General features: G+C 45.0%; 1 protein-coding gene across 2 annotated transcripts in view; it reads right to left on the bottom strand.

Moving 5' to 3' along the window:
- DOCK8 (dedicator of cytokinesis 8) overlaps window positions 1-25,737 on the bottom strand; it is a 270,310-nt gene that overhangs the window by 150,974 nt on the left and 93,599 nt on the right. For both annotated transcript variants that reach the window (XM_056106905.1, XM_056106904.1), the window contains exons 5-10: window positions 18,261-18,384; window positions 14,305-14,517; window positions 11,654-11,739; window positions 8,745-8,811; window positions 6,559-6,708; window positions 1,904-1,984 (exon numbers count right to left, since the gene is read on the bottom strand). In XM_056106905.1, coding sequence (XP_055962880.1) covers window positions 1,904-1,984; window positions 6,559-6,708; window positions 8,745-8,811; window positions 11,654-11,739; window positions 14,305-14,517; window positions 18,261-18,384 — 721 coding nt within the window. The remainder of the gene's footprint in view (window positions 1-1,903; window positions 1,985-6,558; window positions 6,709-8,744; window positions 8,812-11,653; window positions 11,740-14,304; window positions 14,518-18,260; window positions 18,385-25,737) is intronic.

A 25,737-nucleotide genomic window follows, 5' to 3' on the forward strand; every position in this document is an offset into this window, starting at 1 on the left:
AGATAGCTCAAAAGTCTCGAGCTTTGCCAACTGGGGTCCTGGGTTTGAACCAGGTACCACAAAGTTCTATTGGGAGTAACCCTGGCGCATGAGTTCCCTTTGTATCTCCAAGCACTGCTGGGTGCAGTTCCCCCCAAACAAAAACAAACTAAAAGGTCTTGTACATCATCCACCAAGCTCCAGTACAAACTTGTTTTTCAGAAGCTGCCTTGGAAAACACAACAACAACACTGTCCTCCCGTTGTTCATCGATTTGCTAGAGCGGGCCCAGTAATGTCTCCATTGTGAGACTTCTTGTTACTGTGTTTGGCATATTGAATACGTCACGGGGAGCTTGCCAGGCTCTCCTAGAGGGGAAGAGGAATCGAGCCCGGCTCGGCCAGGCTGGCTGCGCGCAAGGCAAGCACCCTACCACTGTGCTATCACTCCAGCCTTGGAGAACATTAGAGCTATAAACGTTCCTAAGAGTGCCCTTAGTAGTTCCTTAGGTCACTTTTGATTTGTTCTTTTCGAATTCAGAATAAAATGTAGATTTCAAGAGAAAAAAATTCCCGAGTTCAATAAATCTTTTTGAAGTTTATGAATTTATAACGAGATGCTAATGAAGACATCTTTTGCAGAAATGCCATGTTTCAAAAAAAATCATACGGGAAACCTGTGAACAGGTGCCAAGAAAATACATCTTCATCATGGGCACAAAATTTATAATGTACTAATACATAAGTGATGTCTTGTCCAGTTTCCAAATATCCAGACCAGAAAGTGGTCAGTGGTCCATGCCTCTGAGGAAGGCCTGCAGAGCTCCTGCACGGATGTTCCATGGGGTCCTCTGTGACCCTCTCTAACCATTAGGTCAGAGCCTCAAACCAGGGCAGTAGGATATGGTTTTGCCCTTGTCATGTTTTATAATCAGACATCCGTGGATGGGGATATCATTATTTTCGAGTTCAATCATCCATTTAATAAACTATCGCCACCAACAAGTTTTTCTTTTAACTGCAACTTATTAGTATCTAACATGGGGACATAATTAGGTATGGATTAAACTCACTGATTATTTTCTTAAATTTTTTTTTTTGCTTTTTTGGGTCACACCCGGCAATGCACAGGGGTTACTCCTGGTTCGTGCACTCAGGAATCACTCCTGGCAATGCTCAGGGGACCATATGGGATGCTGGAAATCGAATCCAGCAAATGCCCTACCCGCTGTGCTATGCTCCAGTCCCTCCCCATTTATTCTTTTTCTGTTTGTTTGTTTGTTTGTTTGTTTTTGCTTTTTAGGTCACACCCGGTGATGCTCAGGGGTTACTCCTGGCTCATGCACTCAGGAATCACTCCTGGTGGTGCTCGGGGAACCATATGGGATGCTGGGAATCGAACCCGGGTTGGCCGCGTGCAAGGCAAATGCCCTCCCTGCTGTGCTGTTCCTCCAGCCCCTATTTTCTTAATTTTAAAAAAATTAATTAATTAACTGTAATTAATTAATTAGCTTGTAATTAACGAACTGTGATTTACAAAGTTATTGATCATTGAGTTTTAGGCATATAATATTTTAATACCGATCCCATCCCCAGTGTCAACTTCCCTCCACCCGTGTTTCTATATTCCTTCCTCACCTCAACCCCTCCTGTCAACACCTCAACAGGCACATTACAGAGTTTTCAGTGTTGACGAGTCTGCGTCTTGGACATGTGGATATACCACCCACCCATATCACCTGTATAACTGAAGCCTTGATGCCTGTTCACCTGTTTCTGCCAATTCTCTTCTCCCCTGCCCACTCCCTTGATTTCTTTCCTCCTCTGTCCTTCTCCTTCCTAAACACTGAACCCTACGCATAATTTCTGAGAGAGATCTGATTATTCTAAAAGATCACCATTTAGCAATATTTAAAATATCATACCTTTCCACCATCACTTTCTTTGATGACCATATAGGGCTCTGCACAGTCTCCAATCTCTCCCTGTTGGAGGACTTTTTCAATCTAGCAACAGAAAAGAAAATCAAACAAATCAGTGCTATATGAATTTCATTCACGTACTGCTCTATCAATCATCAAATATTTTTTATAATAGTAAGACGTCCAATAGAAAGATGTCCAGAGTCTCCTGCCCCCGCACCTGGCTGTCCTCACAGGGGCCCCTTGGAGGGAGGCGGGTTGAGTTTCCCTCCCCCACCCCGAGCAGAGCCCCAGCAGCCGAAGACCTCCAGAACCAGCCACAGCCATGCTGAGACCACTGTCCACAAGTCCGGACAAGCCTCATGCATGAAGGAACTGGCAGAGGAATCCAGGCATGTGGATCCCGGGCTGAGATCTCCAAGCCTGCTTGGACTGGGACTGGGCCTTCTCCACCCAGATCCCCCATCTTCCAGTAGGTAGGCGTCACACCCACCAGCTGCCGCCAGCGCCAGGTTGGTCCCATCGATGGCCAAGACGCAGAGATTATAAAACCCAGCTCCCAGAATCGAACGGCCACGCACAATCTTATCTCGTTTTTCCTTTGGAGAACCCGGCAGGCTACCGAAAGTATCTTGCCCGCACGGCAGAGTCTGGCAAACTTCCCATGTCGTACCCAATATGCCAAATACCAGTAACAATGATGGGTCTCATTCTCCTAACCCTGAAAGAGCATTGAAATGGCTCTTTTAAAATCTAGGGCTAGGAAGAAGGAGACGTTACTGGTGCCTGCTCGAGGCAATCGACGAACAACAGGATGATCGTGATCATGAAGATGTCCAAGATATGTCTATTAAAATTAATAATAAACGTGCTATATAATTTTGTAAAAGAATTAAAAGGGCAGAGCCAGAGAGAATACAGGGATTAAAGCACTTCCTTACATGCAGCTGGTCTTGGTTTGATCCCAGGTACCACACAGGGTCTCCTGAATATTGCCAAGAGTAGCCCCTAAGAACTGCCAGGGGTGGCCCCCAAGAACCTCCCACCCCCAAAGGGAACATATTAAAAGAATGAGAGTAGAGAAACATGAAATGTTAATAGTTGTTATTTTTGCTGGTGGGATTATGAGCTATTTTATTTTCTTCCATTGCTTAAGTGATTTTTTCCCCTATTTTTAAACAATAAACATGCACTACACTACAATAAAAAATGCAATAAAAGTTATTTTATAAAACAAAGCCCATGAGACATATGTAGGAAGGGCAAAGCTCATTTTCGTTATTATTGCTTACAATGTTAAAAAGAGATATGATCCCTGTAAAAGCCAGGTTGGGAACTAAACCTTCCACAGCATGAATAAATGAACAGAATAAATTGTCTGTAATTGTCTCCCTTGTATTTCCCATTAGGGCTGCTTCTCTAGATTTAGCAAACTTGAGAAAAAAAACTTCAAGCGGTGACATGTGCAGCTTCTCCCTTTGCTAACTGACCAGGAACAGAAATAAGTGACCATGCTCTCAAATCTCGTCTTCCATTTTACATTTGATAAAGGACTGGATATGTTTAATCATCATATTGCATATACAGTAGAGGAGAAATTTCTGCTTAAAGAAAAATTAACTCTGGGCCAGGGGGATAGATAGCTCAAGGCTGAAGATCATTCTTTGCATGCAAAATGGATGGTCCCTCTGAGCACTGCTGAGAGAGATCAGAACACCAAGCTGGGAATAGCCACTGAACATCATGAGGTGCAGTCTCAAAGACAGAAAGGAAGGAAGAAAAGAAGGAAGGAAGGGAGGGAGGGAGGGAGGGAAGGAAGGAAGGGAAGGAAAGAAGGAAGAGAGGGAGAAAGGAAGGGACAAAGGAAGGTAGGAAGGGAGGGAGGAAGGAAGGAACGAAGGAAGGAAGGAAGGAAGGAAGGAAGGAAGGAAGGAAGGAAGGAAGGAAGGAAGAGAGGGAGGGAGGGATGGAGGGAGGGAGGGAGGAAGGAGGGGAGGGATGAAGGAATGAAGGGAGGGATGGAGGGAGGGAGGTAGGGAGAGATGAAGGGAGGAAGGGAGGAAGGGAGGGGAGGGAAGGAAAGAAGGAGGGAAGGAAGAAAGGGAAGAAAAGAAGGAGGAAAAGAAGAGAGGGAAAGAAAGAAGGAGGGAAGGAAGAGAGGGAGAAAGGAAGGGAGAAAAGAAGGTAGGAAGGGAGGGAGAGAGGAAGGAAGAGAGGAAGGGAGGGAGGGAGGAAGGAAGGAAGGAAGGAAGGAAGGAAGGAAGGAAGGAAGGAAAATTTAGCTCATATATTGAAGAGAAAAAAAAGGATTAAGCCCTATTAGCCTATGTCCTTGTTCGAAACTCACTAAAGATAAAATGAGGGAGGAAGGAGTAACTGGTGGGGGACGCTCAGACAATGGTCGAGGGAAGTAGAACCGGTGGGGTGGGGTGGGGTTGGAACACTGAATGAATGAAACCTATCCATGAACAGGGCTGTAAGCCACGGTGCCTAAGATTTAAACAAGATAAAATCCAATAGCACATATTCTTTATGTCTTTGGGGTTTGGGGTCACACCCATCAGTGCTCAGGGCTTCCTCCTATCTTGGCTCCGTGCTCACGGCATTATACCCGGGTTCTGGGTTTCCCATTCACAGAGAGACCAGTTCCACAAGTGAGAATGCAAAAGCAAAGGAACTTTGATTGCTAGCTCGAGCTAGGGTCCAAGCCTCATTCGACACAGTGGAATTTTGACAAGGACTCCGACCCTAGTTCCAGGGAACATTCTATCGCATATGGTTACTTAAGCAAAGTTGGTGGTTTTCCTGAGAATTTTGACGAAGCAGTCACAAGTCTGTGATCTACTTTATCATGCCCACATGCTGTGCCCAGAGATATCCTACTTATCACAGGACTGGCAAGCGGTGGCGAGGGGATTTTCAGCTTTGGCCAAGGACTGTCTCAGGGAACTCGAAACCTATGCTTTGGGGATACAGAAACGTAGGTCTACTGCTGGTTTTGCTGAAATGCAGCCTGTCATGGCACATGTGAGGTTCTTTTTCGGCCTCACAAAGGATCTCTCCTGGTGGGGCTTGGGGGACATGATGGAGACTTCCAGAAGTTGAACCTGCAGCAGCCACATGTGAGGCAAGGACCCCCCCTCCTGCTTTAAAGCTTTATATTAGATATACTGTCATGACTGCTCCCCAGATGAGATCGGGCACGTTCAGAGAGTGGTATGGCCGTAGACGGCACTGGAGCAATAGCACAACGGGTATGGCATTTGCTTTGTACGTAGCCGACCCGGGTTTGATTCCTCCGCCCCTCTCGGAGAGCCCAGCAAGCTACTGAGAGTATCTCACCCTCATGGCAAAGCCTGGCAAGCTCCCTGTGGCGTATTCGGTATGCCAAAAACAGTAACAACAAGTCTCATGATGGAGATGTCACTGGTGCCCGCTCGAGCAAATCGATGAACGACGGGAGGACAGTGCTACACACAGTACTACTGCTCCTCAACCTTCAACTGGTCAGCTGACCAAGATATAAAAGTGATCTTGAGGCAGAATTTCTCCTGGACTCCTCGAAAGGTTGAGCCATTCGGGGCACCCTGGAGGGCAGGGAGCTGAACCCAGCATCTGCGCAAATAGAACCACGACACTGGAAACCTCCACAGCCCACAGACGCTGCCATGCTCCTGGCCGGACTCCACAGCTTGGGATGAGCCCCATCCAGAAATTAATCTTTTGAAAAACTCAGGTATGTGGGGCTTGTGACTGAAATCGCTATGCTTCCACCAGTTGGGGACGGGTTAACTCAAATCTCTCTCTCTACCTCTGGAAGCTCTGACAGTCACATACACACCCCAAAGCCTCAACCCAGTTAAAAATTTAACTCCAGCTGCATCAACCCGTTAAATATTTGGAACACCCTGGAGCACAGGGCTGCATTCAAGGTCACAAAACATCTCACACTCTGCAACACTGATAGACCAGGGGCAGCGCACCAGAATGGGTGGGATGTAATGTAGAAGGCGACCGATCTTCTTTACCTAATCATCATGGTATACAAAATCTTGAGTTTCTTAGGTGAGCAAGAGTTTAGAGTAGAATGGGACGCTCTTCTTTTTATAACTGCTCACAGATTTGACTCCCACTGGTCTGAGTCTGTGAGGTGGTGATAGAAAGGAAGAGTGACACTCGGAAACTATTGCCCATACCTCCCCATGACCAATGCTAGGAAACATAACTCTGGGTCTAGAGAGAAACTGACTGCCGCCAGGAAGGTATCACAGGTTGGAGCTGAAGGCAGATTGCTTATTTTGTAGAACTGAGAATAGTGGAACAAAGAAGCAAATTTTTATTCCAGAAGCAAAAGGTCTGTTGAGAAAAGTGTTTCTGTCTCCTCTCTATAGGCACCAGTCACTAAAATGGTTAGGTAACTGACCAAAGCCATAACACTGGCTTCAAAGCCAGGATTCAAAATTAGTACTGTCTGACTCCCAAATCTGTAGTCATTCCAGGAAACAGTCATTCCAGTAATCAATACGGAATTTGCTGGTTAGAGGAAAGGAGTGAGTTGGGAAGGAAACAAAACGGTGTCACAGGCTCTGACATTGCTTCTGCCCAAACACGTCACCCTGGGAACATTGGAATTTGCAAACCAGACAGCATTTAGCTACCTTGATGACCAGGTAGATGTCCGGGGATGGGAAGGTGACAGAGAACACCGCGGATCTCGCCTGACTTGATGCAGCCACAGAGGGTGTGTGAGCACGCAGGAATCCTTTGAACTGATCTGAGTTCAGGTCACAATGGAAATTTTCTGAGATCTGCAAATGAGCAAGCACAACAGAAAAATAAGTCACACCCAGGGTCCTTGTGGTCTCATCGTGTGGAACATAAACACACTAAGAAATTTTGCCTGAGGAATAACTATCTTTGTGGAGTGGTTGTTGGAAAAGATAGATATTTCACCAAGGTCTTTAGATATTTTGGAGACATTTAGGAGATGTTCCTTGAAGTGTTCAGGTGTTTCCTAACCTACCCGGTATTTCCTGAATAGCCAAGAGGTGCAAGGTGCTGGACCAAAGAGAAACGGGGTATTGACTCTGCTTCAGTTAATTTACTGTCAAGGAGGAGGAAACGGCAAATAAATGAACAGCTACAGGAAGAGCAAAACTCAAGTGTTCCTACAAAAAAGTGCTATGGGAATTCCAGAGGGTAAAAGAGGAGCATCATTGAGGGTAATGGAGAATTGTAAACTTGTAAGAATGACTTTCAAAAGTGACTTTCAAGGCACATAGAGAAGATGAGGAAGCCACTGCCAGCTCAGGATGCCAAGTGAACAAGTGGGCGCAGTCTACAGAGCTATTCCCTCACCCCCACTCTTGACTAAGAAACAAAGATGAACATTACTTAAAGTCAACAGCTCTCAAAATATGGATCCTGCCAGCAAATTTAGCATCACCTGGGAAGGGGTCAGAAATGCACATTCTGAGCTAGAGAAATAGTACAGGGGTTACATACATCTCTGAGCTTGTTAAATATGTATTTGAGGGGCCCAAATTCCAAAAGAAAGAAAAAATGCTAGGGATAAAAAAAGCGTTGACCAAGTGTAAGTCAAGTACCTTATCCACCTCTCTGGCTCCATGAAAACTTGTTTCATGAGCAGGCCATCTCATTGGCTCACACAGATACTCCCAGAGTTCTGTGCAGTTCTCTTGTAAATGATCTTTTTTTCCCTTTTGGGCCACATCCAGCGGTGTACAAACTTGTTCCTGACAGTGTTTGGGGGAATCATTTATAAGTTGAGGATCAAATCAGGTCAGCCTCGTGTAAAACAAGTGTCTTACTCCCTGTACTATCTCTGGCCACTCAAATACGTTTTAAACAAGCTCATTAACGTATGTAATGTTTCTTCAGCTTAGAAATTTTTTTTTTTGCTTTTTGGGTCACACCCGGAGATGCACAAGGGTTACTCCTGGCTCTACACTCAGGAATTACTCCTGGCGGTGCTCAGGGGACCATATGGGATGCTTGGAATTGAACCCGGGTCAGCCGCGTGCAAGGCAAATGCCCTACCCGCTGTGATATCACTCCAGACCTAGAAATTTTTTTGTATTGTGTAAGAGGTTTATCATAAATGGACAGCGGAGAAAGTCTAACTTTGCCACCGGGTGAGAATCTGACCAACTGTAATACACTTTTCATGGAAAAGAATTCAAGAACAGGACCTGACTTCCCCAGGAGTGTTTTAATTATTCATTATTTTGTAAACTCCAGAGGACTCAAATAGCAAAATCAGAAGAGTCAACTTCTGCCTCTTTTCAGCAACAATTCCGTGTTTAAGGAAGTGTGTTTTGGGGGTGGAATGATACTACAGCGGTTAAGGCTCTTGCCTTGCATGTGGCCAATCCGGGCTTGATCCCCAGCATCCTATATGGTCCCCCAAACCCACCAGGATTGATCCCCGAGTGCAAAGCCAGGATTAAAACCTGAGCACCACCAGGTATGTAAAAAAAACCCCAAACAATAAAGGTGTGTATCTTTTGAACAAATTTAATACTCACTGAAAATTGCTTTATGTGGACCTCGATATTCTTCTATTTTGTTTTGCACTGTATCCCTATCAGGCCACCATTTCTGGAACGCTTTCTCTTAAGGCTCTTTCAAAGAACATAAATGGCTAATGTTCCCAAATCATTCTTTCAAAAATGACAAAGCAACCAAACGAGACACACCAGGGGTACTTTGCTTTCAAATCTGATGTGTTGTGCTACACAGAAGCAAAACCCAGAACCACGAAGCCAAAGAATCATGAACAGTATGTATGCCTTCAGAGATGGGTTGCCATTTGCTTTATTACCTTTTTTCTTTCTTTAACATCGTAGAGAGCAATGCTGGCAAAGAGAGGCTCAATTTCAATCTCAAACCTGTGGAGGAAAGAGAGAAAAGTCCATAGGGCTTTAACTTAGATAATTTTGAATTTTTCTTAAAGTGCCTGGAAATAAAAACTGGTTAACAATGTAAACATGGGGGCTAGAGCGATAGTACCGTGGGAAAGGTGCTTCCTTTGCATGCAGCCCACCCAGATTTGACACCACATACTCCCCTGAACATCACCAGGCAGAATCCCTGAGCACAGAGTCAGGAGTACTCCCTGAGCACTGCCGGATGTGGCCACCAAACAACAAAATAATGCAATTACCTTGCAGAAAAGTTTGGAAAAAAAAATCCACGTAAAGGAGAATCACACTGGGATATTAATGGCAAAATAGGGGAGGTTCAAGAAAACTACAAGCTCTTGGAGTTCAAGGGAGATGTTGCATCTCAACCAAGAAACGCACGTAGGTGGAATAGGAGAATGGTTGGAGGCCACATGGCACTTCTTACCATATCTGGGGCGTTTTCAAGGTTCCTGTCTGTGTTTTAGGTACAGGCTTCATTGAAGTCTACATTCTACTTTTAGGCTAAGAATCCCTATTAATCTATTCTAAGGGATTTTTAGGAAATTGAGAGAGAGAGAGAGAGAGAGAGAGAGAGAGAAAGAGAGAGAGGTGGAGGGAGGAAGAGAGGGAGAAAGAGAGAGGAGTTCAGTTGCTTTTCCTTAGATTTAAAGTGACAGAGACAGACAAGAGAGAGGCAGAGAGAGAGACAGAGAGAGACAGAGAGAGAGACAGAGACAGACAGAGAGAGGCAGAGACAGAGACAGAGACAGAGAGAGGCAGAGTGAGAGCGAGACAGAGAGAGGCAGAGAGAGAGCGAGACAGAGAGAGGCAGAGAGAGAGAGCGAGACAGAGACAGAGACAGACAGAGAGAGGCAGAGAGAGCGAGACAGAGAGAGAGACAGAGACAGAGACAGACAGAGAGAGGCAGAGAGAGTGAGAGAGAGAGAGAGCCTGACATAGAGGCAGACTGGGACAGGGGATGCTGTGATGGAAACTGGGGACATTGGTAATAAGAAATGTACACAGGTGTTCAAACACTGTGTATTCTAACACTGTGTATGGCTGAAACCCAATCATGAACAACTTTATAACTGTGTATCTCACATCTCTTTAAAAAAGATCAAATACAATCTAAAAAATTGTTAATTAATTATTATTTTAATAAAGGTGGTTGGACGCGCATTGGCAGGGATGGGGCCCAGCCAGAGCCTGAGCATCTTGAATAAGGCAGAGGGGGGTGGGGTGCCCGCTGTTCTCCATTGCCTCCTCCTGCCAAAGTGTTAAAAACTCCCAGTGGGCTGAAGTTTGCCTTTCTGAACTCCTGATTCCAAGCAGTGTTTGGTTATCAACCAGAAGGCTCATCTCTCTGGACAGATCAACAGTCCAACTCCTCAGGGTCCAACTGGCTGCGGGAGGGGACACAAGATCGAGAGAAAAGTCTTATCACCCTCACAGCATGTCAGGAGAAGTACAGGGCTCGCTGCACCTGAGAACCAGGAGTTACGGTCCACGGTTCTGCCCTCTTTGTGTACAAACAGGTACCAGCATTGAAACACAGCCTTGACGTCAGAACTCAGATGCTTCACTGCAAGCCAGGTGCTGCTGCAGGCCCAGGAATCAAGGGGCCAGAGGCAGAGGGCATCGGGAACTCCTGCTCATCTTTTTGCCTCAGTTAAGTGTTGACACTAAATATCTTCCAGATTTTGTGATTGGGAGAAATGCACAAACGCGATTTTCTAAGGCAGGCATCTGCCAAGAGGAACGAGGGTACACTCACACCCCAGGGGCTACAGAAGACAGTCGAATTAGAGTGCAGGAAAAAATACTGGGATTGCTACTTTAGTTCACCCTTTGAAAGATCTCATCTATGTGTTTTATAATGTACGCAGCATGTAATTTAATTTTTTAATCTATCACCTTATTCTGTCTAATCTGGATACCTTAACATGTGTGCACCTGAAATACACGCTTTTTATAGTGTGCATAATATTTTAACATTATTACAAAGTGAATCAATGTACAGTGGACACATAATACTTTTTACTGTAAGAGAGTAAACAACCCAGGAGTCTGGAGACACACATTTTAAAATAGATGTGGGAGATAATGGGCCCACAAGTAGAATCCAGACTCTAAATGTGCTTTGTTTGAATTGTGTGTTGTTTAAAGAGGAAGTGAAAGAATATTTAAAAAGTCAGGAAATTATGCAGAAAAATCTGGGGTTCCAGCTTATAATGGAAAAAAAGGCAATTGACCAAAATGGACTTGTTTACTTGGAAAGTAAGCAGTGGCACCTTATCCCTTAAGATAATTTGTCACAGTACATACTATTACCCATTGTCCCTGAGTGTTAGGATTGGGGTTGAGTAGCATTTATCATTGTGTTCCAACTGTGGTGTACCGGCAAATATTTAATAAGCAAGTCTCTGAGAGATAGAAACCTCTAATGTGTAGCATTTACTTATTTTAAGGGCATAAAAATCCCTACTGTAACCAGTTTTAAGCTATGGATGTGACTTTGTTGAATAAAGAAGTATCTAATCAGCTTTCAGGAATTAGAGTTGATTCTAGTACACTCCTGGCCTTCACTCTTCTTTTTTCTTACCTTAGTAATGTAGGTCATTTCCCTCAGTTACATGTCTAACCTGAGTGCTTGCCTTCCTTAGTCTAGCAGACTAGAAACTCTGCTCTTTCCACTGACTGACAGTCGCCCCCTAAGCGCATCCAGAGACCCTCCCTGATTCCAACTCTGCTGATAAAGACAGTTTGCACCTAAAATGCAAGAACAAAACTCTATACAGTGATAAGTAAGTTGGCTGATACTTACTTCAGGGTTTGCAGCTTGACCAATATCCTATTGCCCAAATGTTCCTTAGGACATTCTGGTACCGGACGTATTTCCACAGCATCTTCCTGTGATTAATCACATTGTAAAGAAATCGTAAGTGACTGTCTGTGAAGTGTTCCAGTTGGAATTAATGCAGGGAAGGGAATACTAGCATTTGCTCTATTTTTAATGGCACAATAACACTGTCTTTTACAGGAGAGTGTGTTATCCAGCCCCCCTCTCCCTTCCAGCCTCCAAGTCAGCACTTACAGAAAACATTTTGTCATTCCAGAAATTCAAGCATTTATAAGACAAAAAGACCAAGAGAGGAAGGAAGGAAATCTGACATGCATATGGCTTAGTAATATCCACCAGATGGTTTAAAGAATCTTACACTACTATTGTTGCTGTTGTATGTGTGGGTGCTTTTGCTTCTGTTTTTCTGTCCCCCTATATGTACAGTTGGAACAGTTCTTCAGTCAAGGACTTTACTTCTGCACACGTGCATTTCAGATTTGGGATCTGAGTCAGACTAGTGAACTCAAGGCTGTATAGCTTCAATACTCTAACACGAAAGTCTTTCCCAGTTCACTGTGTACTTAAATACTTAAAAGAGATTTGGGGTAGAACTTAATACTTCTCTACAAAATGTCCAACGAGAACTTGCCAAGTATAGGAAACTTTAGCGATGAAAAATTGAGAGATATACCTGTTGATTTCACTACATAGGCCAACAAAAGACTTTCTTAAGGTCCCAATTGTAACGTTCAACATTCAAATCTAAATGATCACCCTACCTTAATTATGTACATGCATGTCTGCACAGATAAACAGTGCAAATCCCTAACACCTTTTTAACGCTTTTGCGATGAGCTATTCAAACACCGGTGAGTGGTGTGCAGCTCCCAAGAGTTCAAAGAATAGAGTCATCTCTAATTAAATATTCCCAGACTATAAATGATGGGAAGCTTCCTACTGAACACTTTAGAGAAACCCTAGCATCTTTATTATTAGAAGTGCAGTTGCCACTTGATGAATCTATATTAATTAATGTAGAATTAAATTATATCTTAAATTATAAGAGAAAGATACAAGTGATGACGGCTCTTCCATCAGCTGATACAATGTATCCATCGGCCAAGTCTCTACTTGCTTATTTGTGATTTCATCCACGAGTGATTTCATCCCTCCCCCCACCTTTTTTTTTGCTTTTGGGTCACACCCAGTGATGTTCAGAACTTACTCCTGGCTCTGTGCTCAGGGATCACTCCTAGCACCGCTTCAGGTACCGTATGAGATAACAGGGAATGAACCCAGGTTGTTGCATACAAGGGAATTGTGTTAGATCCTAAATTCAGTATCCAGCTCAAGTGTCCCATTTTAATTTACCTTTTAAAAAGTTTATTCTGTCACTTAGAACCTAATGCAAACTCTTTTTAAGATCTGACATCTTCCTTAGGGATAAACACAGACTGCATCCTAGAATTAAAGTGACTTTGGGGAAGAATCGAATATAGAATATAAAATAAAACTATGTCTCTTCTAAATTTCTTTACCAGAATATACAGTAATAGTGATACAAAATTATTCGTTGTCCAAATCACAACATCTTATGGCTGGTCAAAACTGTACCTTTCACAAGGTTTTCTTTTGAGGGAGTAAAAATTAGAAGGACAGAGAGCCATGTATGAAGTATAAGGAACCTAGGGGCAGGAGAGATGGAACAGTGACTAGGGACACTTCCTGGCATGTGGTTGATCTGGGTTCGATCCCTGAAAATTCCATATAATTCCCCAAGCCAGCAAGAAGTGATCCCTGAGAGCAGAGCCAGGAGGAAGCCCTAAGCACTGCCAGGTGTGGCCCTGAAAATAAAAAAAGAGAAAACAATAGGGAGCCTACACAGGCTTGAATCGTGGTCATTTCCTCATCTCTTCATATCTTAAGTGATCACCTTGTTTCTGGGATTGGTGCACTACATCCAGAGAAGCGGACAATCAAGACCACCACATTCTGCGCGCTGGGAGTGAGATTGTGGCCATTTCTGCTTGGGACTGGCAAGGCACATTCTCAGGTGGCTTACAGAGACTATCCAAAAAGGAAAAATTCTTTTTTTTTTTTTGCTTTTTTGGGTCACACCCAGCGATGCACAGGGGATACTCCTGGCTCTGCACTCAGGAATTACTCCTGGCAGTGCTCGGGGGACCATATAGGATGCTGGGGATCGAACCCGGGTCGGCCGTAGGCAAGGCAAACACCCTACCCGCTGTGCTATCGCTCCAGCCCCCAAAAAGGAAAAATTCTTAACCTTAAACAGACATGACAGAACATTCAAGGCTTATGTGACACTGGTCCTGATAGATGCAGTATCAGGATTACCTCCAAATAATGCAATGGTTTGATTCACTGCATGCAGTAGAGAACTGTATTAAGTGAGAGAACTGTTTTGCACAGGGTAACAACAATCCTTTTACGATGGGGTCTAAATTGTACGATGACCAAGAACTGGCTGCTCTGACGGACTGGCTGAGTGCAAAAAGAACCCGATTTTAAGCACCCTGGCACAACTCCACAACAGCCACAAATGATGATATTTCCCTGGAGAACCTCTGCACCACCACAGAAACACTCCCCTGAGGAGAGGCTGCACCAACCTCATCCACGGACGGATAAAGGGCAAAGAGCTCAGCTGGACGATTGGTCCTCCGGGCCTCCTCATTCTGCTTCTCAAAGTCCTCAGAGCTCACGCGCTGTAGGAGTTTGTCCAGCCGCTGATCGGGCTTCAGGCTGCGCAGGTCGAAGCCACAGGCCGTGAGGGGCCCTTTCCCGGACACATCACACAGCACGCTGACGTGGCGGGGGCTGGCCTAGGAGTGAAGGCAGAGCTTTGTGAGCAAGACTGGGGGGCCTCTAAGGTGAAAATTAAAGACCTGGGGATGCCTTGTGATGACCCCAAGGAGAGGCAGCAGAGTCAGGTCTTAAGAATTTCTGAAGAGAGGGATAGACATAAAAAGATCGCATTCATCTGGGGGGACATAAAGTAACAAAATAGGAGACTAACACCTGAGAATAGCCGAGATCAGTACCAGGAGGATCACTCCATAGCTTAGAGGCCAGCCGGGCATTCTAGGGGAAAGGGCAGCTCAGATGGAGAAGGGAGCACCAGATAAAGGGTGTTTGGAGGATCCTCCCAAGAGGGGAGATGCATGTTGAAAGTAGACTATGAACCGAACATGATTGCCACTCAATGCCTCTTTTGCAGACCACAGCACCCAAAAGGGGAGAGAGAACAAAAGGGAATGCCCTGCCACAGAGGCAGGGTGGGATGGGGGATGGGGGGTGGGAGGGATACTAGGACCCGTGGTGGTGGAAAATGGGCACTGGTGGAGGGATGGGTACTTGATCATTGTATAATCAAAACCCAAGCACAAAAATTTGTAAGTCTACAACTGTACCTCATGGTGTTTCACTAATAAAAAAAAAAAAAGAATTTCTGAATAACTTAGGGCTTTGGCTGCCATGATGTCCAAGCTGCCTCTGGCCTCCAGATTCCCTGATGAAATATTCTTCCCCCTCAAAGGAAGTAATTTATTCACTGGGTGGCAAGAACCCCAGGCTTGAGGAAAGCCTTGAAAACAACTCTGCTCTTTTGTTGTTGTTGTTGTTTTTTGCTTTTTGGGTCACACCTGGTGATCCACAGGGGTTACTCCTGGCTCTGCACTCAGGAGTTACTCCTGGCGGTGCTCAGGGAACCATCTGTGATGCTGGGAATTGAACCCGGGTCAGCCGCATGCAAGGCAAATGCCCTACCCGCTGTGCTATCGCTCCAGCCCCACAGCTCTGCTCCTTGGGGATGTGCTTTCTTCTGGCCTGGATCCAGGTCTTAGCAACCATGCATCTGGCTGGACCCTGGAATGGGTTTAGCCGGAAGGAGATTATCTAGGGGAGAAAGGGGCTTCATCCTAAAATCTCAATTCCAGACCCCTGCAAGGCCAGCGCTTTAATCCCTGCACTCTCTCCCCAGCCCCAAATATATTTTGATATCTCCTGTTATTAACTGAGGGTTGGCAGTAAGAATGCTTTTCAGCTGGGACCACCCCTTTCTATGCCTTTGTGGCCATCGCACTTAGGTAAAAGCAGCCAGTTACATCCTGTCAGCTTCACTCCTCCTCCTCCTCCCTCCATCAGGAAAGGTGAAGGGGGAGTTCTGAGCTCTGAGGGTCATCCCCCAAGACACCCCATGGGATCAAACAGGATTAATAGTTGTTGAAGCATTTGAAATAACTGTCTAATGAGCAACTTTGCAAATCATGGTGTTTTTAATAAAAATTAATTAAAAAAATAAACAGGACCAGAATAGTCAAGACACCAAGCACTGGGCCTGTCCCAGTCAGGAGCTGATGCAAGCCAGGTAGAGCCATCACTGTGGAGATTCCTGGGGGCCTTAAGGACAAAGAAGTGGCTGGAAGCATTCTGCTCCAGCATCCTGTGTCCAGTGGGTTATGTCCCCCCAGGGAAGAGAGAAACAAAGCCAATTTTCGAAGTTCAGTTCAGTTTCATAATTCTTCTCCCAGTCAGATTAAGAGCCCACCAGTGGAGAACAGATGCAGCATACACTTGGCCTCTGACCTCAAGACTTGGTTACCCCAGAGGACGGTGGGTAGAATGGAAGGACAAGGGGGTCCAAGGACTAGGGATGCAGGAGTATTGGGGGAATGTTGGTGTGTCATACACATTTAGAAGAGGTATGAAATTATAGCATCGGACTGGAGCAATAGCACAGTGGGTAGGGCATTTGCCTTGCACACGGCTAACCCGGGTTCTATTCCCAGCATCCCATATGGTCCCCCCGAACACCACCAGGAATAATTCCAGAGTTCAGAGCCAGGAGTAACCTCTGAGCATTGCTGGGTGTGACCCAAAAAGCAAAAAAAAAATTATGGCAAACTGATGATACTTCAATAAGAAAGGGAAAAAAATTCAAATCAAGTACAGTCAGGGCCAGAGATAATACGGGGTAAGGCACTGGCCTTGCATGTGGTTGACAGGGATTCTATTCCCGGCACTTCAGAGGGTCCCAAGAGCAATTCTAGAGATGATGCCTGGGCACAGAGCCAGAGAAAAGTCCTGAGCACAGCCAGGTGTGGCCCCCAAACAAAACGCAAACCCAAACCAACAACGAAAAACCCTCAGTCCCAGTCCATAGGGAGAGAGATGCTATGTTAAGAGCCACCTGCAGGCTGACAGACAAGGACAGATGTTCCTCTGTGTTTTATTTGTCTCATCTTTAAAATGGGCTGATGGAATAAGATTGCTGAGGACATTTATTTTAATTGGGATAAACACAAAATGTGCCATCTCCACCATCTCTTTCAAGGCAGAGCTTGGTGTGTTAAATACTTTCCCCTATGTGGTGCCAACAATCTCCAGATACTTTCCATCTTGCAAAACTGAAACTCTCTACCCATTCCACAGAGGCTTCCCGTTTCTGCCTCATCCCTCCCTGGGTCCCCTCCAGCTCTCTTTCTGTCTTTAACTTGGGACCCTGTCCCCTGCCCTCACTGCGACCCCCCCTCTCTCCCACATACACCTCCTGTAAGTGGGATTCTGGTGCTTTCGTGACTACTTCCTTTCCTCTGCACTGTGTCCTCAAAGGCTCGTCATAGATAGACTCTGTCAGAATATCCCCTTCCTTTGGAAGACTAAGTAACACTTTAACCATACATAAATGACTCATTTTCTTTATCCATCCCTTGTCTTCAAACCCTTGGCTGTTTCTACCTTCTCCTTGTGAATACTGTTGCTTGGGCACAGGTGTATGGGACACTGACTTTTCCACGGTAACCATGATTTCTAACAACAGAAGCCAGCACATATTGGACATTAAATATGAGCTTCCATTGCTCTAAACACTTTACACACGTTCACCCTGTTTACTGCTCAAGCAGCGTCAGGCAGTTAGTCACAATTATCCTTGTTTTCCAGGGGGCAGGGAACTGGAGTCCAGACTTTACCTACCCCGCCCGCCCGGGGTGAGTGTGTGATAGAATCACAAAGAACCAGCTTTCAGCAGGAAGCTTTCATCATCCTGTAGCCTGCCTCAGGGGTACCAGGGAGTCTCTGCAGGAATTGTTATAAGGAAAGGTCCCAGGGGGCCCCCCCACCCTGGCAAGGATCTACCCTCCACTTTCATCTACTTTAATTATTGAGTTACTGGGAATTGCATCTGAACGGATTTGTTTGACTGTAGATTTGTTTTTCCAAAAGGGCCAGAGCGATAGCACAGCGGGTAGGGCTAGGGCGGTTGCCTTGCACAGGTTCGAAAACTCCCCATTCGACATGCCAAAAACAGTAACAAGTCTCACAATGGAGATGTTACTGGTGCCCGCTCTCGCAAATCGATGAACAACTGGAGGCCAGTTGCTACAGTGCTATGGCTGGTTAAAAAAAGGAAAAAAAAACCCCACCTCTGACTCAGTGACTCAGAAGGCAGAGTCCCTCACTTCAAGTACTCAGAGTTAAGCCTTTTTTTCCACAGTTAGAGACACTGACAGGGAGCCTGGGGCCTCAGCCCTGTCACCTGGTAACCGTGTTTGTTGATTGGAAATACCTTAACGCTGGGTTCACTGCACTCCAAGATTTCCGACTCAAAGGTCTGCTTCTGAAGCGTCTTGTGGAAATCTTTTCGGGATCCAGTCTTTTTAAAACCGCAGACCTCCGAGCTTCCTTGGTTTCTGTTTTATTGTTGTTATTATAAAATTTGTTGAGAAAGGGCGAGAGAGAGAGAGAGAGAGAGAGAGAGAGAGAGAGAGAGAGAGAGAGAGAGAGAGAATCATTAGATTAAAAAATAAAAGTAATGGCTTAAGCATGGACCCATGCTCAAAGATCTTGCAAAGAGAGGTCCGATTGTAATTCCTTGCATCTAATTATGCACCAGGCTTAATACAAGGCTCTGTTGTAATGAGAGACAAACTTGCCTCCTGGCTGGCTCATTATGAAAGGCAGGAATGGCCTGGGAAAACGCCACTTCAGAGGTGCGGTCATTTCAGCTGGGGGGCATTTGGCTGCAGACTCAAGCTAAACTATGACCCTAGTGTAAGAGGCTGGAAGAAATCTAGCAAGTGCAGAAGCAAAAAAGAAGATCATTTGAAGATAAAAATAGAGGGAAACGTTTCATCTCCACATCAGTGTTATTCATAATGAATTTTAAGAGGTGGGATAAGTCTAGGAGAAATAGAAATAAAAGATTTTATACTCCAAAAATATTTGCTAACACTTTCAATCTTACGCACTCCATCAAAAATGTACTTTTAAAAATGGCGCTAAGGATTTAAACCATAACATCTAGAAGTGGAATCGTCAAGTTGTGTGAAAACTCAAGATTCTGAGTTTTTTGAGATGTCCACATTGTTTTCCAAAGGGTTTGAACGAGTTGACATTCCCACCAACAGTGGGTGAGAATTTTCCCCACAACCACACCAACACTGATTGTTTTTGTTTGGGGGCGATCCCTGCCAATACTCAGGGTTTATTCTTGGCTCTGTGCTTGGGGATCACTTTTAGAGGCGACAAGAGGACCATATGTGGTGCCAGGAACTGAACCAGGATTGACTACTTGCAAATTAAGTATCCTACCCTCTGTACTATTTCTCTGGCCCCTTTTTGTTCTTTTTTTTTTTAATGTGTGCAAATATCACTGGTATGAAGTTGTTGTTTTGACTTGCATTTCCCTGATAATAAATGATGGTGGAAGGGTTCCAGTATGCTATTTGAAGGAAGAAATTGGTGCTTGTATGTTCACTGCAGCATTGTTTAAGGTAACCCAAATTGGAAGCAACCCAAGTGTCCAAGACAGAGAAGACTGGATGAAAACAACAACAACAACAACTGTGGTACATATACATGATGGAATACTACTCGCCTCTAAGCAAAGATGAAAGTGTGCTGTTTGCTGCTATCTATCCCTTCTAGACAGACCTCGAAGGGATGCTCAGTGACGCTGTCAGGAGAGCAACAGACACAGAATGATCTCTTTCATGAGCAGGATATAAAGAAACATAGGAGGGGAACAAGAGATGGCTGGAGACAACATACCCTGAGAACTCGTTTACAAAATGGAGTTTACCAAGGGCAGAGGAGTGGGGGTTGGAAAACAGGAGGGGCCCCTTAAACAATGGGAAACAGACACTCTACACTCTAGTGGAAGTGTAGTGCTGGAATGCTATATGCATCAAACTCTATCATGAACAGTATTATAAATCATAGTGCCTCCAATCTCTCTCTCTACATATATATATGTAATATATATGGAGAAACATTGGCTAAGTATATTATATATATATATATATATATATATATGCTCTGTCACTGTCACTGTCACTGTCCTCCCGTTGTTCATAGATTTTCTTTTTTTTTTCCCTTTATTTTATTTTATTTTTTTTAAAGTTGTAGATTTACAATTTTTGTGCTTTGGTTTCAATTATACAATGATCAGATACCCATCCCTCCACCAGTGCCCATTTTCCACCACCATGGATAATATCCCTCCCACCCCCATCCCCCCATCCCCCCTGTCTCTGTGGCAGGGCAATCCCCTGTGTTCTCTCTCTCCTTTTGGGTGTTGTGGTCTGCAAAAGAGGCATTGAGTGGCAAACATGTTCAGTCCATAGATTTTCTCGAGCGGGCCCAGTAAGTCTCCATGTGACACTTGTTTCTGTGTTTGGCACATCGAATACATCACAGGTAGCTTGCCAAGCTTTGTCGTGTGGGCGAGATACTCTCGGTAGCTTGCTGGGCTCTTTGAGAGGAGCGGAGGAATCGAATCTGGGTCGGCCCGGTGGGCCATGTGCAAGGCAAAAGCCCTACCTGCTGTGCTATCGCTCCAGCCCATATATTCTCTACATGCATATATATGCTCTCTACACACACACACATATATATATATATAGAGAGAGAGAGTCTAGGTATCATTAGAGAAAGACTACCATCAAAAAAGTCAAATAAACAGATAAAAGCTTTCAAATAACAACTAGACAAGTCATTATGATTTTTCCCCGTTTTATGACTCAAAGGTTTCCTGAACAACTGCAGCACAGTCAACCTTGCAAGCATGTACCCATTTTTCTTGAATCCTATGCTACTAGGAAAATCACTGAGCAAGTTGGTAAGTTGATAAGATGTTCTGATGTTTTTTTTTCTTTTTCTTTTTGGGGTCACACTTGCAATGCACAGGGGGTAGGCCTGGCTCATGCACTCAGGAGTTACTCCTGGCAGTGCTTAGGGGACCATATGGGATGCTGAAAATCGAACCCGGGTCGGCCACGTGCAAGGCAAATGCTCTATCAGGGATCACTTCTCTTTGCTCAGGGATCACTCCTGGCAGTTCCAAGGGGACCTTATGTGATGCCGAGAATCCAACGCTACCCACTGTACTATCTCTACAGCCTCTGTGTAGTGTTGTGGAAATTTGTACCAAGAGTCAGCGAAAAGCAAGCAGCACACTTTGAGAAGTGGTAGAGCACTGTTTATTTCACTGGTGGACCCAGTTGAGCTAGTGCACCAGAGACTGGACCCCCCAAACAGAGGCAGGATCTCTGTTTGATAGAGTATCTGATGGGAATATTTGCAGGCAGCTGGCAGGAGTGCACAGGAGCAGAAAATCCCAGGCATGCTGTTTTGCAAATCAGCAAAAAATCCTGTACTACCTCAAGGAACTGAGCACAGTTGAAGCTTTATGTCTCATTCCATAAAATTCACTGAAATCCCAGAGTTTTATCAGTGAACATGCACACAGAATTACAAACATTTCCCTGTCTCTAACATTTTCAAATCACTTTTCTCTGCACTCTGGTTCTTCCCAGGATGAGGACGTGTAAATTCAAGGATAGTTCCTCCATCTTTCAGGTATTATGATAAGGGACTGGGGCAATAGCACAGCAGGTAGGGTGTTTGCCTTGCACACGGACAACCCAGGTTCGATCCCCAGCATCCCATATGGTCCCTGAGCACTGCCAGGAGTAATTCCTGAGTGCAGAGCCAGGAGTAACCCCTGTACATTGCTGGATGTGACCCAAAACAGAAGAAAAAAAGATATTATGAAAAAAGTTCATATAATATCTGAAACATTAAAACTAAAGGTTCTTTTCAAAAGATGCTTAAATCCAAGAGAAATAAAATTTATTTGGCGATTCCTTAGCGGATTCCGACTTCCATGGCCACCGTCCTTCTGTCTATATCAACCAACACCTTTTCTGGGGTCTGAGCGATAGCACAGCGGTAGGGCGTTTGCCTTGCACGCAGCCAACATGTCCGACCCGAGTTCGATTCCTCTGCCCCTCTTGGAGAGCCCAGCAAGCTACGAGAGTATCACGGCAGAGCCTGGCAAGCTACCTGTGATGTATTTGATATGCCAAACACAGTAACAACAAAAAGTCTCCAATGGAGATGTTACTGGGCCCGCTCGAGCAAATCGATGAACAACGGGAGGACAATTCTCTTCTCTTGGCGATTCCACTTTTGCTACCTGCTGCAAACGGGTGCTTCCTTTTTCGTCTGCGTAGCTTCAAGTTTTCTTTACTCTGACCCCGAAGACACTGACAGATGTGTGTTATACAATGAGCTCCCAAATATTCATCTCTCACTGAGTCTGAAAGCTTCATCTCGCAATGTACATACTGGCTAACCCTCTCTAAACGCCAATCGTTGAGATTTGGGACACGAAAAGCACAAAGACCAGTGGGTCCCATGGGTTGTGCATTTGAAACCATAACGAACTTTTCTCCCTTCCTCATTCTAGATTCAGTATCTACTTCCCCACTTTAAAATCTCAGAAAGTTGCAGAGCTCTCGTGTGGCTGCCACGGCAAGGCTGGCGGAGGAGAGGAAGAGGGGGAGCAGACACAGAGTGATGACTCATTTCAGAAGTGCCAGCCACAGGAGGCAGAAACCACCGCTGGGTAGGCAGCGAGGCTGCTGGCTGGCTGGCTGGCTGCCACTGGCTGGTGCAAGCCCGGCTTCTTTACTCCACCCAAATCAAGCCATCTTCCTGTTGAGCCTATTCGCAGACAAGAGAGAGATGGGGAAGGAGCCAAGTGCCAGGGAGATGACTCCCATGAAATAAACACAATCTAGAGCCTCTCTGAGGGGAACTGCATTCCTTTGCTTTTGAGCACTGCAGATCCACGTTTGGGGACAATCCAAAGTCCACACACGTATTGAGGAGAGTTTCTTTAGAAGCAGTGCAGTGGAAGAGATGAAATCTGGCTCTGGAATCTCCAAGCCCCAGATTCAGATCATGGCCCCTTTCTCTCTTTATGAGACTTTGGGCAAAGGATTTCACTTCTCCAATCTCCAGTGCGAAGAGAATGAAACACTGCTCTTTTGAAGGCTGGTGGTGACGATGAGAAAATCATGCATGTTTCTCTTCTTTTGTTTCTAGCCCCCCTCCTGTCTTCCTTTCTTCCCCCTCTATGTACAGTTGGCTGTGAAAAATCAAGTTCCCATCGGTGCCTCTGGCTAGTTAAGGAGGCCAGAATGGGAAGTAGAAAGGCAAACACCAGAAGGGGAAGGTCACCCATGTGTACAGGCTTCCTGACCTGAGGAAACAGGACCCGAAGGCTGTGTGGCAGGCAGAGCCTGGGGCAGCAGGGTCGGTCCTAGCAAAGCAAGAATAGAGATGACTTGTGATTTCCTTGAAGCCTTTGAAGTGACGCTGGGTGGGGAGTACTAAGCACTAGGAATCAGTGCAGACTGAAATGGGCAGCATCCAAGCCTGGTGTGTGATTGTCAAAGCCAGAATCTGAGGAGGAGGGCACACAAGGGGAGTTTCTGCAACCCTTACGTAGAGGGGGGATTAATGTACTTAGTAGACATATGAAAAACAATGGGATCAGCATCTTTTTTTTTAACTAAGAAAAGTTCAAGATGCAGAAAGAAAGAAAACTAGAACCAAGAGAGTGATGTCCGATAGTTCCAATGTGTGTCAATATGATCTCATGATTTTCAGCATCACTCTGTCTCTGTCTCTGTCTGTCTGTCTGTCTGTCTCTCCCTCACACACTCGCTCACTCACTCACTCTTCCTAGCTCTGTCTGTAGACAAGGAAGAATCATACTTTACTAGCTGTAAGCATGCCTGGCACCTATATTTTAGCTTCTCAGCATATCATTTTCCACTAAAAGGAATCAGAGCTTCTTGAGAAAAGATGGCTTTCAGGAGTACGTAAGGGGATATGTAAGATTATCCTGTGTCAAAAAGCAAGGATGTGAGACTAGTGATAGTCCAGGTAGGGCCTTTGCCTTCCACACTACCCGACCTGGATTCAATTTCCACCATCCCATGTTGTCTACTGGGCACTGCCAGGAGTAATTCCTCAGTGCAGAGCCAGGAGTAAGCCCGGAGCATCACTGGGCGAGACCCCCAAAGCAAATAAACAACAAAATAACAACAAAGCAAGGATGTAATTGAAGCTTACTGGGAGCATGCTTTGGGTTTTTGGTTGGTTTGTTTGTTTGTTTTAAGATATAAGAGGCAGTTGAAGGGATTCATAGTCAAATGAAGGATATTCTGATCGCCAAAATGTATAAATGGATTAAAATATATTGAATAAGAAACTGTGACTCAATGAGAGTACAAATAAATGAGCAGGAAGTATGATGAAGAATGGAGGGAACATTTGCAAGAATTGAACTCAAATGGAAGGATGGTTTTAAAAAAAAATGCCCTGTAGCCTTTGAGTTACAAAATTTAAAGAAACACTAAGGAACAATTCCAGAGTAAATAAGGCTAAACCCCTGTGACATGTAGATGCAATGCATGACTCTCAACTACATCCTTTGGCTATACAAAGGCATTTTTAGGACATTTAGTCAAAGTTGAATGGGGTCCTGAGTATATGGGGTGACAAAAATACATGCGTGTTAACTTCCTGAATGTCACGGTGTACTGTCACCGAGACGGAGGATATCCTCATTTGCAGGAATAACATTCTCAAGTATTCAGGGGTGGCGGAGAGTAGGATCAGCCGTTCACTCCTACATGGCCTGGGAGAGATAGTGGAACGAACGTACTCTGTATCAGCAAATTTCCTGTACAGTTGAGTGTTTCAAAACGAAAGGAAAATCATGTGTCTGGCGTTGAAATAAAGACGGTGGCTCCCCCACCCAGGTCCCCTGTACCGGTCCCCACCTCTGCTCTGCAGCTGCTGTGAACACAGGAGCTGTCATGCCCAGAGACATCCGTGATTCATACAGCCTCCCCACCCCACGGCCTTCCGCTCTGGCTCCAGTAGCAGCCAGCGCCTGCCTGAGACAGGGGAGAGACAGCACCACCCCTCGCCTCACAGAGAACAGTGGGACAACTTGGCAACATCATCCCTCCAGGCCACCCGTGCTGCGGATCAGGTCAAGAGTGTGTCTAAACTCCCCCTTTCAGTGGTCACTTCTGTGTCCTTCTCGTCCCTCCTCTGCTCCCAGAGAGGCTTCTCCTAGTTGAAGGATTCTGAAAAATCACAGACACGGGAGTCTTGTCTTTGATTCCTTGGTTGCGGGAGTTTCAACCGCGACAATCACACAACTCAATCAATGAGGACAATTGTTATTAGCATCAGTGACACTTCCAGAAGAGGAAATGTCGATGTATGTATTATTGGTCATGTATTCTTCTGTGGATACATGAGTTTTAAAATCTCCAATAGTCTACTTCTGCTAAATATTGCTATCTGATCTTTTAGTGGTGATGGGTCGATCTTTTAGTGGGGTTTGAACCTAGGGCCTCACATGTGCCCAGGGCATGCATTCTGGTCAAGTCCCCAGACCTCATTATTTTTGCATGAAAAATCATTCTCTCATCAGAAACAACAGTAGAACTCTGCCAGTGCTTACTTAGGGAGACTCCTGGTTAAATTCTTCCCCAACAAATCAGATACCTAAAGCTAGTGTCCTGGTTAATGTCTCTCTAGTCACGCCTTCTAGGAAGTCTTTATTCCTAAATCCAGACTGATTTAGATTGGATTTAGGAATTCCAATTTTCTGACACCATAGCATCAAGGAAGAGAATTAATATTTCTGCTCTTTTTAAACTGAGGGTTGA

This window comes from Sorex fumeus, unplaced genomic scaffold, assembly GCF_029834395.1.
Source record: "Sorex fumeus unplaced genomic scaffold, SorFum_2.1 ptg000149l, whole genome shotgun sequence".
NCBI classification, from domain to species: Eukaryota; Metazoa; Chordata; class Mammalia; order Eulipotyphla; family Soricidae; genus Sorex; species Sorex fumeus.